This window comes from Syngnathus scovelli, chromosome 9 (genome assembly GCF_024217435.2).
Source record: "Syngnathus scovelli strain Florida chromosome 9, RoL_Ssco_1.2, whole genome shotgun sequence".
NCBI lineage: Eukaryota > Metazoa > Chordata > Actinopteri > Syngnathiformes > Syngnathidae > Syngnathus > Syngnathus scovelli.
The window spans coordinates 651,306-663,973 of NC_090855.1; the positions used below are offsets into that span (position 1 = coordinate 651,306).

Here is a 12,668-nt window from a genome sequence, read left to right on the forward strand (position 1 = left end):
GGAAGGATTTTACAAAGGCTGGCCAACGTCAAATACTGTAAATTAAGAATTGACTTAGTAACGGGCAGTCAAATATTTTCGAACGGAACTTTACTGCTCGGAACCAACGCCAATCGTTAGTGTTTCCGTGCGGACACATTACACAAGCGGAATCTGCGCTTCTTCCTTGTGTCAAATCGCTGTTCGGACACTAACTAGTTCGAATGATGGCCCATGGCATGAGTCAGTGATTAACTCGCCATGGAGCTATTTGGAAGCAATTTTGATGACTCTGTATTTTCAGAGGCCAAAGACCGTGGGTCGGTGTGCGTGCCTTCTTATAACGCTAAAAGCTGCGAGCCGGAGGTGAGAAATTGGGACACGACTACTCTTGCGCCGGGTGGAACAACTGTTGACCTGCTGTCATTCAAATGAAGAAAATAAATTCACTGCACTTGCATATCCCAAACATATTGTCAATAAATACGTAAACCGAGCCTTATCTTCGTGCGGCGTTTGTTCATTATGCCGAATGCATTGCATTGTAGTAAATGCTTTGTCCTCTTGTAGTGGTTTTGTGAAGGTGCCGCTCTTGACACAGAAGACTCTTTGGAAAAGCAGAAAGTTTTGAAGTTTAGGGGTGACCTGGCAACGAGACAGGGCAAATACCAGGTATTTATTTCTGAAATCCAACTTATAGCAACACGAGCATCAATCTCTATGACAAAATGCTCCTCTTGTGTGTTAGGCAGCCCTGGATGCTTACAGCGGTTGCCTGGAGTGGATCTCTGACAACAACCTGTCAATCAAAAGAGATATTTTGGAGGGAATGGCTCGATGTTACACCAGGTTGGACCAGAGAGACAGAGCAATGGGCTTACTGGATCTGCTGGTACACACACACTCATATTTTCGTAGCGTGTTCCAAACTCTATTACACCATGTTTTTTGTTTGTGGAACATGTGTACGATTGTCTCGCAGAAATTGTGGGGACGGGTAAAACAATTCAAATGTCTGCTTATTCTGCATTTTTACCTACTGATTCATCTGGAATATTCCCAGATGACCATTTGCAATAAATGTGTGTCTTTTTGTCCAGAGCAAAGAAGCCTCAAACACATGTCACCTGACCAGCCTGCTGCTGCTCAAGGTAAATGTGGGCACTCCCTTCACAACGCGTTGGAGGTCACGTCATTTGCTTTGCCCAAAAGGTGAGCGTCTACCAACATTTTGGAGTCATCGGACCCTGGATGTCGTCTCTGCAAGAGCTGTGCAGCCTGGTGCCTTTCAACCCTTGGAATTGGTGCAACCTGGGAAAGATGTGTCTGCAGCTGTTGGAGGACTCCACAACCTTGGGTAACGTTTTATTCATCTTGGAGGCCGTTTCACCACGGAGATCCAGTCTATTCAATTTCAAATTGATCCACTGAACTGATTTCAATTCAGATTTTTTTTTTTTTCTTCTTCTAAAAATGAAGGTCTCATTTATCCCGAATTCCACTGAAATCTTATGCAGTCATTTATTTTCCGATTCCTCTGTAGACAAGAAAGGCAAAGAAGCTGAAGAGCAACAGGAGGAACTCTCTGAGGAGAGACTCTGGCTGAAGGCCTGCTTGTGCTTCATCAGGACGAGGTAGTGGCACAAAACGCTGGTCATCAGCGGGCGGCTGGTGACAGCAGCCCTCTGCTTTCAGACTCCTACTAAGAATCCTGCAGCAGCAGCAGTCATCGTTTGTGCTGCGACACAACCAAAATGTCGTCCAAATAGCGGAGGACGCGTTGGGACGTCTCAATCCTGATCAAGCAACTCTTCTCACCCTCACTGAGGTGAGTCACTCTGCCTTGGAAGTTGTCATTCTCAAAGTAAGGGATGGGCTCCAAAGTAGGCAGTCAAATGAATCTTTGAATTGAATGTTGGGTTACCATCATCTTTATGTTTGAGTTTTCAGACATGGAAGGCCTTGGATATCACACCTATGACGTAGCAGGCATCTTTTTCTTGCCAGGTCATTTCGGAGGACCTGAACCCAGAGAAGATGAAGGAGGATTACCAGGACGGTATGAGTCTGTCTAGTGTTTGTCTGCAGAGTTTTGAGGAGCGCTGGTGGAATAAGATCCTACTGAGTGGGGTTCTGGAGACTGATGGATATCACAGGCTGAGCGGCACCAAGGTGTGACGCTTCCTTAATGTCAACCACAAATCATGGTGGTCAAAACAAAGGGGAAAAAAAAAAAAAAAAACAATGGTGAAGTTGTCGAACTTTTGACAGCCTGTTACCAAAGGAAAATGCAAAGTGACAACAACAACAACAAAAAACCCTGCATGCTTTTGTACTATAATGAGAAGTGTGCCTTCATATGAAGTGTCATCAATGAACTGATTTGTTTTTTTAGAACATTTTAATGTGAACATGTTATTTATCCTGAAATGTTATGAACATAGAACATTATGAACAGCCAGAACATTATGAGTGGAAAGGAATGCAACACCATGTTGAACCATATCGGCAATTTTTGAAGAGTTTTCCAAAACAGCCATTTGATTGGTAACGGGCAGTAACGTTCTTCACTTGATCGGAACACAAGGCGACTCGGTGTTGTGTCCGTGCGGACACATTACATAAGCGGAATTTGCGCTGATGGCTGCTGTTGGAGCTTCGTTCTATTTTAACTGCTTTGCTGCCATCTTCTGGCGTCTACACGGAGTTACATCAATTATTTGCGGGGTTCACTACACAAGCATAAGTTTAAAATAAAAGTGTTTTTACAAATAAGATAATGCTCTGTGAGGTATTGATTTAGCCATGTGTTCATTATAACGGCAGAAAATTTCGTTTTGTTTGTGTCGGTACGAAAATATGTCTGACACACTTCTTACTTGCGAATGAACCTTATTAGATGTAACGAGGGCGCACGCCATTAATTCAATGGCCTCTCCTTGTTGACAATTTGAAAACATCAAGCAGATGGGCTGCTATGTTGTTGTTTTTTCTTCTTTCCTTCCTTCCTTCATTTGGAATATAGGGCTGATATCCATTGTGGGTATGTCTGTGTTGACTTGGTAACGGATTGGACCCGAACGAACCTTGCAGTATCACACACCGATTGTGTGTTTGCGTGATGGTTGGCAGAGCCCCCAAAAGGTCTCCATAGTGCATACATGTCTTCGCCTTGTTACACCAAGACCGACAGATCAGCCAGCCGTCTCTTTGCTCACAATGCATGTGGCCTCGGTGAATATGCACATTGCGTTTTTTTTTTTTTTTTTTGCCTCCCCAGGGCCCTTTTTTTTTTTTCTTCCCAGAGCTGGGATGTTTGTGCGCTCTCGTTAAAATAGGCGCCGCTCAGCCGAGGATGTTCTGGTCATTTGCAGGAAGCAGAAAAATAGAGAATGTGAAGAAGTGGCAGCTTTGTGCGACCAGGCGGTTATCGACAGCTTGTCAGCAGCTGCCAGCCATTTGGTCGCTTTGAGAAAGAGAGGAGGAGGAAGATTAAAAAGAAATATTTTGTTGTATTAAAAGGCTGCCGTGATGTCGTGTCCTGCTGTGTCGTCTTACTCTACGACTTCCTGCTGGATGCCACACTTGAAGAGAAAAAGAAAATGAAATCCCCCTTTCATTTTGTTCCATAGTGTTTCAAACAAATCAGCTGCTGAGGGATATACTATTCAGCAGCAGCTTTGGGAAAAAATGCTGAGCATGCTTCCCCAAAGTGTGATTGTTAACGAGTCTACAAACTACTTGAAAAGGCTTCTGGGAAGACGCATTTGGTCATTAGATGATGGATTACGCTTTAGAATGATCAATAAGACACCGCCAAATGAATGTCTTTATATTTTGCATTATTTCAATTCAGTTGTGCTCTATAAAAGTGGGACGCACTGGTGAATACAAGTTTCAAGTGTTTAGGATGAAAATGAGGGAAAATAATCCATTTTAGAGAGGGTTTATTCAAATTGCAAGCACCGGCCATCTTACCCACCATTTTAAACGCTCATGTTTGACAGGGGCAAGCTTATAATAATTACTGGAGTGATTTTATCATTTCATCGAGTTGAAAATGTTGTATTCTGTTCAGATTTTTAATAAATGACTACCTAGGTCTGACTTTTTACCTGTTCATGGCAAACGAAATAAAATAAAATAAACCTCCCGACAACTTCGGCACCCCTATCCAACCTCACAATGTGGTTTGGTCCACTTAAACTCAGGTGTGGTGATGTGTCTGTGTTTTTTTTTTGTGTGTGTGTTTTTTTTGGACCGGTTTGGGTTTTAGCGTGCAAGTAACTCGCATTTCTCCCCCAAATATCCCTTCCCTACGTTTAAAACAACGAAGGACTAATTCGTTGTCGAAAAGGAAATATGAGCGTAATGGCGCGCAATTAACTCGTATTTCTCCCCCCAATATCCCTTCCTCACGTTTAAAACAACGAAGGACTAATTCGTTGTCGAAAAGGAAACGTGAGAGTAAAAAACGAAAATGGCTCTTGTAAATCAAACAGGTGGGTGTCACCAAATACCACGAAGTCAACTGACAACTGCGGTGTATGTGCAGCACAAACATTAGCAAATGACTCATACTTTTTGTTGTTGTTGTTTCTTCATTATCAGTAAAGACGTCATCCCAGTGGACCATGTAAAAAAGGTAAGCAAGATTTTTTTGGGAGAGTGAAAGTATGTTAATGATAATTAATTGTAGTTTTCAATGATAAGCCTAATTAATTGGAAGCTTTTGCATGAAAATGTTCATTTCAAATGAATTTCTTTGCCTTGTTTTATCTGTGACAAGTTCTTAGTCTAAAGACATTTTAAAAAAAGCTTTCAACACATGTCTTCAAAATGTTACATTTTTAAATTGTTGCAAGTTTTCAATCAACTTTTGTTTTTTTTGCATGTTATTTACTAACAAAATGGTATGGTATTTTAAAACACAAACGTTTCCTGGTACACTTTTGATGTTGTAGCTGCCCACCTTGAGTGATATTAGATTATGGCCCCTCCCCTCCCTGGCCCCTCCCCTCCCCATTATGTCAAAACCAAAAGGTAAGCAGAGCTGTTTCCATTAGCAACATGATGATGTGCCTCATACACAAAGTCTAGTATAAAAAGTGCCTTCTTGATTTTTCGTCCCATTTGAGTTGCCAGAAGTGTCCATTGGGCCAGCACGAATAAGGCGGGGATCAAAAATGCGTCCTAGACCTTTTATTAAGACGCCTGAGAACTATTTTAAATCGTGTAGCCTCTCGTTCAATCTGCATTTCATCCCCGCTCGGACTCCGTGGTGTGTGACTGCCTGTGTTTTGTATTTGTGCTTACACACTCGCACACACGTGGCAGGAGTTGGGCCTGCAGCCCTCCTGGGTGTTTTTGCGGCTCGGATTCACACGGCTGAATCCTCTGACTGCGCCATTGTTATTTAAATGTGCGAGGGTGATCAGCGGCGGGCGGGCATTAATGGCATCCGCAACACACACTTGAGCGTCAGTCAGCCTTGCGGATGAACCTGGAGGGCCGCCCGCATGAATAACAAATAGCAGGCGACTATTTCCAGCATTTTCTTTCGCTGCATTAGTCAGCAGTCTTTGGACTTGCATATTAGCGACGCTCCCTTGCCGCCATACGTACGTTTTTAAGCGGAATGGCCCGCTAATGTCTAACTCAGGTTGGACCAAGTGGGATGGAAGGGGGAGGGGGGGGGGGTCGTGTTTTGTTCTGTCAAGGATAATCAGAGCTTGGACGGCGTATGTGAGGCGAAGGTATTGTTTTAACACCGGTGAAGACCCCCCCCCACTCAACAAAATTGGATTAGACAGACACCTCTAGCCATTAGAAATAAAAAAAAACAAAAAAACACTGTTGTTGGAATTGGTGGACTTGCCGCTTCTCAAACAATCAAATTAGGCATCTAATAGCGCCTCAAATGATCCCTGCTTTCCGTTACTTGAGAGTAACACAAGTCTGTTAAGAGCATTAAAATGTTCCTTGCCCATTGAGTTTTGATGGAGGTGACCTGAGAAGTGATTATTTCCATTTTTTCCTCTGGGGGGCAAAAAAAGTATTTAGTAGTGCAACAAATAGCTCGCCTCACCATAAAACAAAGCCAACTAACTCGCAAGAGATGATGATACAAGCATTGTTGAGCTTTTTTCGTGGCCAACGTTCTGGCCCCCCCCCCCCGTTGTTGTTTGTGTCCAACTTTGTGTGTTTGTGGGTTTCAGAGTGTTGTCACAAGTGATCCCATTTTCATTACTCACCGCCTCAAAGGAGGAGGTGAGGCCCTGGCTGCCTCGCCGCACTGATAAATGCATTACGCCAATAAACCCTGTCGCCACTGAGGTGCTGAATGCTGACACGCGCACGCACGCTCACGCACGCACGCACGCACGCACAGCCAGGAAAGGAAAGAAGAAAGAGGCTGCCAGTGGCGAGAGCGATGGATAGATAAAGGGAGCAAAGAGACAAGCAAATGGGAAGAGAAAGACAGTGACAGCCCACAGGAGATGAGAAAGGAGAAGGAGATGGAGGGCGAGAAAATAAACAGAGATGCGAGAGAGGGGGGGAAAGATCTTGGAACGGGAGGGAGGGGGGCTGTGAAAGGAAAAGTGACAGGTGCTGAAGAGCGACGGGAAGGAGTTGACACGGACGAGAAAAAGAAGGTAATAGGTGCTGCTCCAGAGACTTGCTAATGACCATGTGGAGACAAAGTGAAGGAGGTCCATTTTTTTTTAATTGTTGCTTCATTTCATTTGGTATTTTTCTGAGTTTCCAATTGCACAACTTTAAAATTGCATCTTTTGAACCTCGCAGTGTTCCACGAGGTAGCCGGCCGGCATAGCGTGCCCTACCTCCTCATCGCCCCCCCCCCCCTGCCTCGCCAGCTCACCACCTCCTGTAATGAGGTGAAGGTGGATCAGAACCCTTAGCACGAGCGAACGGCGTCCCCGTCCCGGCCGGGCCCTTCCCTCATTAGGCCGCCATCACAGGCTGGCTTCAGCTACAACACAACCATCAGAACCGAGGGAGTTGCTTGGAGAAAAGCGGACTTTCAAAAAAAAAAAAAAAGAGTCCTGGGGGGGGGGGGGGGGGGGGGTACAGGGAGCGCTTGAGAGGTGTAGAGGGCAGCATACAATTAAAATGGACTGAGGAGGGGGCGGGTGACCTCATAATAACAACTGAGTGGGTTTGGAGGGTGGAAAAAGGGCTGGGAGGGGAGGGGAGGGGGTACGTGCACCACATAATGAATGGTTGAACTTTTGGGGCGTCTGGGTCGGCATACCAAATCAAGTCACCTTCCAGGAGTGCAGGGAGAAAGGGAGGGAAAGGCAACAAGAGGCGACCCGGACGACTTGAGGAGAGGCGCACACTTTAACGAGGGACCAGGGAGAGGGAAGGGGCGGGCGGACACAGGACCTGCTTGCCTAATAGGCGGCGGGCATGGAGAGGGAGGGAGGGAGGGAGGGAGCGAGGAAGGGATGGCGAGAGAGGCAAGGAGTCCCCCGCCCTCGCCTCCTTGTGGCTGCCATGGGGGCCTGAGTGACAGAAATTAATAATTAGTGACAATGATTGACAGCGCTCCCTCCATCTGCGGCTCCTCGCCACGCCGGCCTCCGCCAGCGACCGCGGGCACAATGAGCTCCGGAGGGATTGTGGGGAGACGCGCATGATTGACATCTGCCTCCTAGAGAGACAGGAGAAGTGGGAGGGAGGGGTGAGGGTGAGGATGGATGGTCCTCTTGGCCCCCCCCTTCCCTTGCGTTTACCCCCCATCACCCCCCCATCACGCCTCTTCGGACTGCTCATCTCGCCATCCCATTTTCCGCGCCACGCCATTATGCAAAAAGTGACAAATTGACCACAGGAGGGAAGAGAAGAGCGCGGATAAATAAAGAGGAGAAAATGAGAAAGAGGGGGCTTAAGCTCTGGCCCATTCTGTAGCGGGAGCTTGGGGAAATAGCCTATAGATAGCCATCAACGGGGGATTTGTCAGCCGTCGTCTCTCCTGTCCCGTCCTTTCAGCCTCTTCAGGCCATCCTTGAGTGGCCACGTCACAAGTGACATCATCATGCTGGCTGCGTGGCTGGGGTGGGCTAGGCGTCCTTCATCCCGAATTAAGAGAGATTGTGTCTGCCGGGAACTGGATTTACTAAGAATTTCAGCAAGATCGTCTTTAAACTTGGCTTTTTTTTTTTCTTTTTTGTTGTTGGTTAGGCCGCTAGCTACAGCGTTCAATAAATGTTGCATTTAAATCTTCTCTAAACTTGCTGGTACAACCATCTGCCACACACTGGCATTTTTGCCCTAGAGACAGAAAAAAAAAGTCAAAATCTTTCACGTGAGCCGTGCTTTGTGAGCGGCACCCTAAGATGGCCGCCGGTGGCTTCACTTCTCTCGACACGGCAATTATTGGCACAGCCACGATAACTAAACACGGCACATGTAACATTTTAGCAGCGTCTTTAAAACCCTCACTACCGCCACCTACTGGAGTGGAGTGGCACCGTATCCATTTGACCAAAGTAAAGGAACTTGCTGAAGGTTTTTTGGCTTTGGCGGAAGTCTCTCATTGCGCTTCCATCCATCTCAATTTTTACTCATCCCTGTCTTGGTGCGGAGAACACCCCCCTTTCCCCACACCGGTGCCGTTTGCGCCCGCCGTGACAAGGCCCGACGCTAATGTGCTCCGGTACGGCTTAATCGGCGCACCGGGTCTCCGAGGTTGAGCGTGGCACGGCGCTACAAAGTACACTGTTTACCTCGGGGCCACAAAAAGAATAGGGCTTTCGCGGCAAATCCGTTGGGGAATCACTTTCACATCACAACACTTTATTGATTTGATTTTTTTTTTTGGTTGCCTTTCGTTTCCTTTTCTTTTCTTCCTCTCCCCGAAAGAGACAGTCTGGCTTCCTATCTCAGCGGTGTCCGCTAAGGAGCTCAGGATGAAGGTCGTAGCCTCCAGCTAGCCGCTGTAATGTGTCTTCCTCCACCAGCGTAACTATCAATTCCAGCGGTAACTAAGGCACTTTGCACTGTCAGTAGCTATCTTACACATTTCTCTTCAAGCGAGGTGGACACGTAGCGATAACTGGAGCGTTTTAGCCGCTTTTGATCAAAGTCAGCAAAGGCCCGATTGGTGGATGAGCATCAAATTGATGTTTTGACATTTAAATAAAGATATTTCCTCGGCTACCATTCTGGCCCACGTAGCTCAGTCGTGCACAGTTCAATTCAGGTTTCATTTCGTTTTGTTTATGCAAAATTGTTCGTTCACCTTATGCAAAAATGATATCTGCATTTTTACAGTAGAGGTTCGATGATCAATCTGTTTATTGATGACTAATTGATTATTAAATTAATTATTTAAAAAAAAAATCTATTACGCAATTAAAGAGCTAGTTTTGCAAGTCCAGCCTCTGAACATGATTTCTTTTTAAAATCAAATTCAGCACGTAATTGCCAAAATAATCGAAAAATTCATGAACAACATGGTCCATCCGGTCTTTGCTTGCCAGGCAATGTGAAAGTGAGCCAACGTTCTTCCGGAAGGTCCACCTTGATTTTCATCCGGCCCAACTGAAGTGTATAACTTTGCTTCAACCCTTTTAACACGCGCACAGACGGCTCGGCGTGCACGCCGAGTTGACAGCTGGTGACTGCGGGGCCCAGCAGGTGCAGGGGGGGGCGGGGCGGGGAGGGCGCAGGCGGTGCTCCCGGAGGGCCCCTGACTCACGGCCAGTAAGGCAGGCGAGAGGTGTGCGTGTGTGTGTGTGCGTATGTGTATGTATGTGTGCACGTAATAGTGGTGGGATGGGACTCGCCCCGAGTGGAGTTCACTTCAGCTCTGGTGATTGATTAGAATTGGCCCGGACGTGGGCCGATGTGTTGCCTTTGGTCACGAGCTTTGACGGCCTAAATTACATCAATACAACACAAGCACCTCCAAACCACATCTCTTCCTTCTCTTTGTGTTGCCTTATGTGCTCTGGTGACCATTTTGTTAACTTTGAAAACATGATGTCATCAAATGTATGGCCCACTTTTGACCTGCCACAAACTCCCACGCCCATATTTTTATTATTAAACATTTTCATTTTCTGTAAGATTATGCAAAGAAAACATTGTCACGCATTGTGTCGAGCCCAACCAGTGTTCCGATTAACGTTTTGTTTGTGGAATACGATTTAAACGGGCAAAATCCACCTGGTGGGGCGGCCATTTTTCCCCTTGCCGTTTGACCGAAAATGACATCACAACCAATCGGGGCTCACCTCTTTTAAAGAAGAGCCATGATTGGCTGTGACCTGAGTGTGTCTATACGTACTTTTTATACACATAGAATGGAAAGTTAGGGCCAGGACTGTAATGCTTAGAAAAGCAGAACATGTATGATTTGGAGTTCCCAGTGTTCAATCATAATGTGAAGCAGAAGTTGGGTCACACTGGAGGAAGAAAGAGGGAAAAAAAATTCTCCCCCTGGCTTTCTTTCTCGTTCCTGGTCAGCACTTGACGGAGCGCTGCACTGTTTCTTCCCCAGCCCGGCAGCGGCAGCGCCACCGCCACGCTGACATGTTGAAAGGCGCAGCGTCTGTGGCACACACCTGGCCTCGCCGGCTGCCTCACCTTTTGTCAGCGCCGTGTTAATGAAGGCGCTGTCAATGTCCACCTATCGCACGCCGGGGCGCCTTTTAATGAGTCCGCCGTTTGATCACGACAGACATTGTGCTACTCGCTCGTCCCCTCTCGCCCAAAGGGCTGGTCAGCTGATTAGCGGATAATAAAAGAGGGGATGGCGGTTGTCTTGAAGAAGGAAAAAAAAGGACTAGAAAGACAAGACCTGGGATAGAAGTATAGGATTAGGAATGCCAGCTTCAGGATGGCTCAGGACAAAGAATACATGAGGAGCCATAGCACCTTCGGGAAGAATCAATAGATAAGTAAGAATTAGGGATGAAAAGTGGGAGATAGGAATGTGAGGACTATGTCCTTGCGCTACACCAGTGTGCCTTAGGAAAACTTCCCTCCTCTGAAGCGAATGCTGCATGACGCCACAGGATTGCCATTTTTTACGTTTGGATAGACGGTTCGGACTTGTCATGGGGGAGATGGATTGGAGTTTGGACAAGGGATACTAGACTCGGTCGGGATAGACGAAAAGTATGTCCAAGGACATGGGACCAGACATTGGTTAAGGTGGCAAAACCAGGGCAATGGGATAGTGGTTTAGGACTAGGACTGCTGACTAAGGATTTAGGACGGGATGGAAACTACAAATAAATAAGGTTAGGACTAAAAGAATGGGGACGGATTGTTGTATTTAAAAAAAAAAAAAAAATATATATATATATATTTTGCTTCCATCCGCCTGCCGTTTCTGTACCAAAGTGCGTCGCAGCTGAGATGAAAGCGGTCCGGGGCGAGGGGCTCTCGACAAAAAAAAAAAAAAAGTGCCAAGCGATCACAAACAAACCTTCAGATGAATCACATCAAAGGCGGCGGCCCAATTGTTGGCCCCCTCGTATTTGCCAGAAATTGGCTCATTAAGGCTGGGGGGAAAAAAAAGAGGGGGGGAAAAAAAAAATGACATTGTTTACATTAGCCGGGGCCCTGATTAGCGCCGGCCGGCCATGTTTGTTGTTGTGTCCGCTTACACCGAAAGGCCACTTGAACGGCGGCGATGCACAATCGGCCCTTTGAAGGCTTTAGAAAGCCGAGCCCAGAGAAGAAAACGCGCGCGGCAGAACGGCCGCAATTTGCGGAACGCCCACCACACAATGGGACGGCACGGCACGGCACAGCGGCCCTTTTTCTCTTTCCTCGCCTGCCTCATCAGCTCTTTAGGACTAATTAGGCCGCTCGCTCACGCTAACGCAGGCGATAGCATCGGACGCCCCGCGGCCGCGTTTGTCTCGTAATTGCGCTGATAAAGCGGCGAGAAAGAAAGCGCGACAATGAAAAGGCCTCCACCTTTTGTAAGATGACACCGTGTCTCATCTCGCGCTTTTACACGCCGTTTGTGTTTTTTTTGTTTTGTTTTGTTTTGTTTTAAAGCGCGTTTGATCTCCTGATCTGATACGGAAGTGCCACTCCAGCTCCTTCCCTTTCTTCTCCCGCCATCCGTTCTGACGCATGTATCAGCTGTAAAATAAAAAAACAAAAGCGGCGTTTAAGCTCTCATTTTGGCCACGAACCCTATTTCCACATTTACCTGACAAGAACTTTGTCTTTTTGAGTCAGGACTTTTTGGGCCAAACTTCTCCCTACAGACCCTTGACGAAACATATTAAAATTCAAACGGACACGTTTAAAATGTTTTATTTTTTTTTAAATCCGACTCTGCTCGGTGCGGTAGCGAAGTAGACTGAGATCTCCGAGCGGCGGGTGAGCAGGTCAAGGCGCGTCGCTAACGACAGCGGGCGACCCGGCGGCCGCCCCGCATTACCCTTCACCTCCCGCCGCTGCCCCAGGCCGCCTCACCTTTGCCCCGCCGGTGAAATGGAGTCGTAATGTTAATCGCTGAGATGGAGCCGCTCCCCCCCACCCCCGCCCCTCGTCCGTCCCCTCCGCCGCCGGCCCCTGGACACTCAGCCCCGGCTGCCCCCCAGGTCAGCTGCCACATTATGAATCCTCTCCCCTCCTGAACTCTGACTCTGCATTTACATATTTGCTCCACATACTTCCTGTCTTCCTTTGGA

At 47.0% G+C, this 12,668-nt stretch overlaps 1 protein-coding gene across 3 annotated transcripts in view; it reads left to right on the top strand.

Annotated features, from left to right (window-relative positions):
• Positions 1–4: 4 nt before the first annotated feature.
• c9h8orf76 (chromosome 9 C8orf76 homolog) overlaps positions 5–12,668 on the top strand; it is a 160,583-nt gene continuing 147,919 nt past the window's right edge. For 2 of the 3 annotated variants that reach the window (XM_049730389.2, XM_049730390.2), the window contains exons 1-9: positions 5–345; positions 550–651; positions 728–871; positions 1,080–1,130; positions 1,192–1,336; positions 1,523–1,613; positions 1,675–1,807; positions 1,987–4,481; positions 4,591–4,624. In XM_049730389.2, the coding sequence (XP_049586346.1) occupies positions 241–345; positions 550–651; positions 728–871; positions 1,080–1,130; positions 1,192–1,336; positions 1,523–1,613; positions 1,675–1,807; positions 1,987–2,157 (942 nt within the window). In that variant the 5' untranslated portion in view covers positions 5–240 and the 3' untranslated portion in view covers positions 2,158–4,481; positions 4,591–4,624. Of the gene's footprint in view, positions 346–549; positions 652–727; positions 872–1,079; positions 1,131–1,191; positions 1,337–1,522; positions 1,614–1,674; positions 1,808–1,929; positions 4,482–4,590; positions 4,625–12,668 lie in introns of those variants that run through there. The other variant, XM_049730392.2, reaches the window with a different exon arrangement.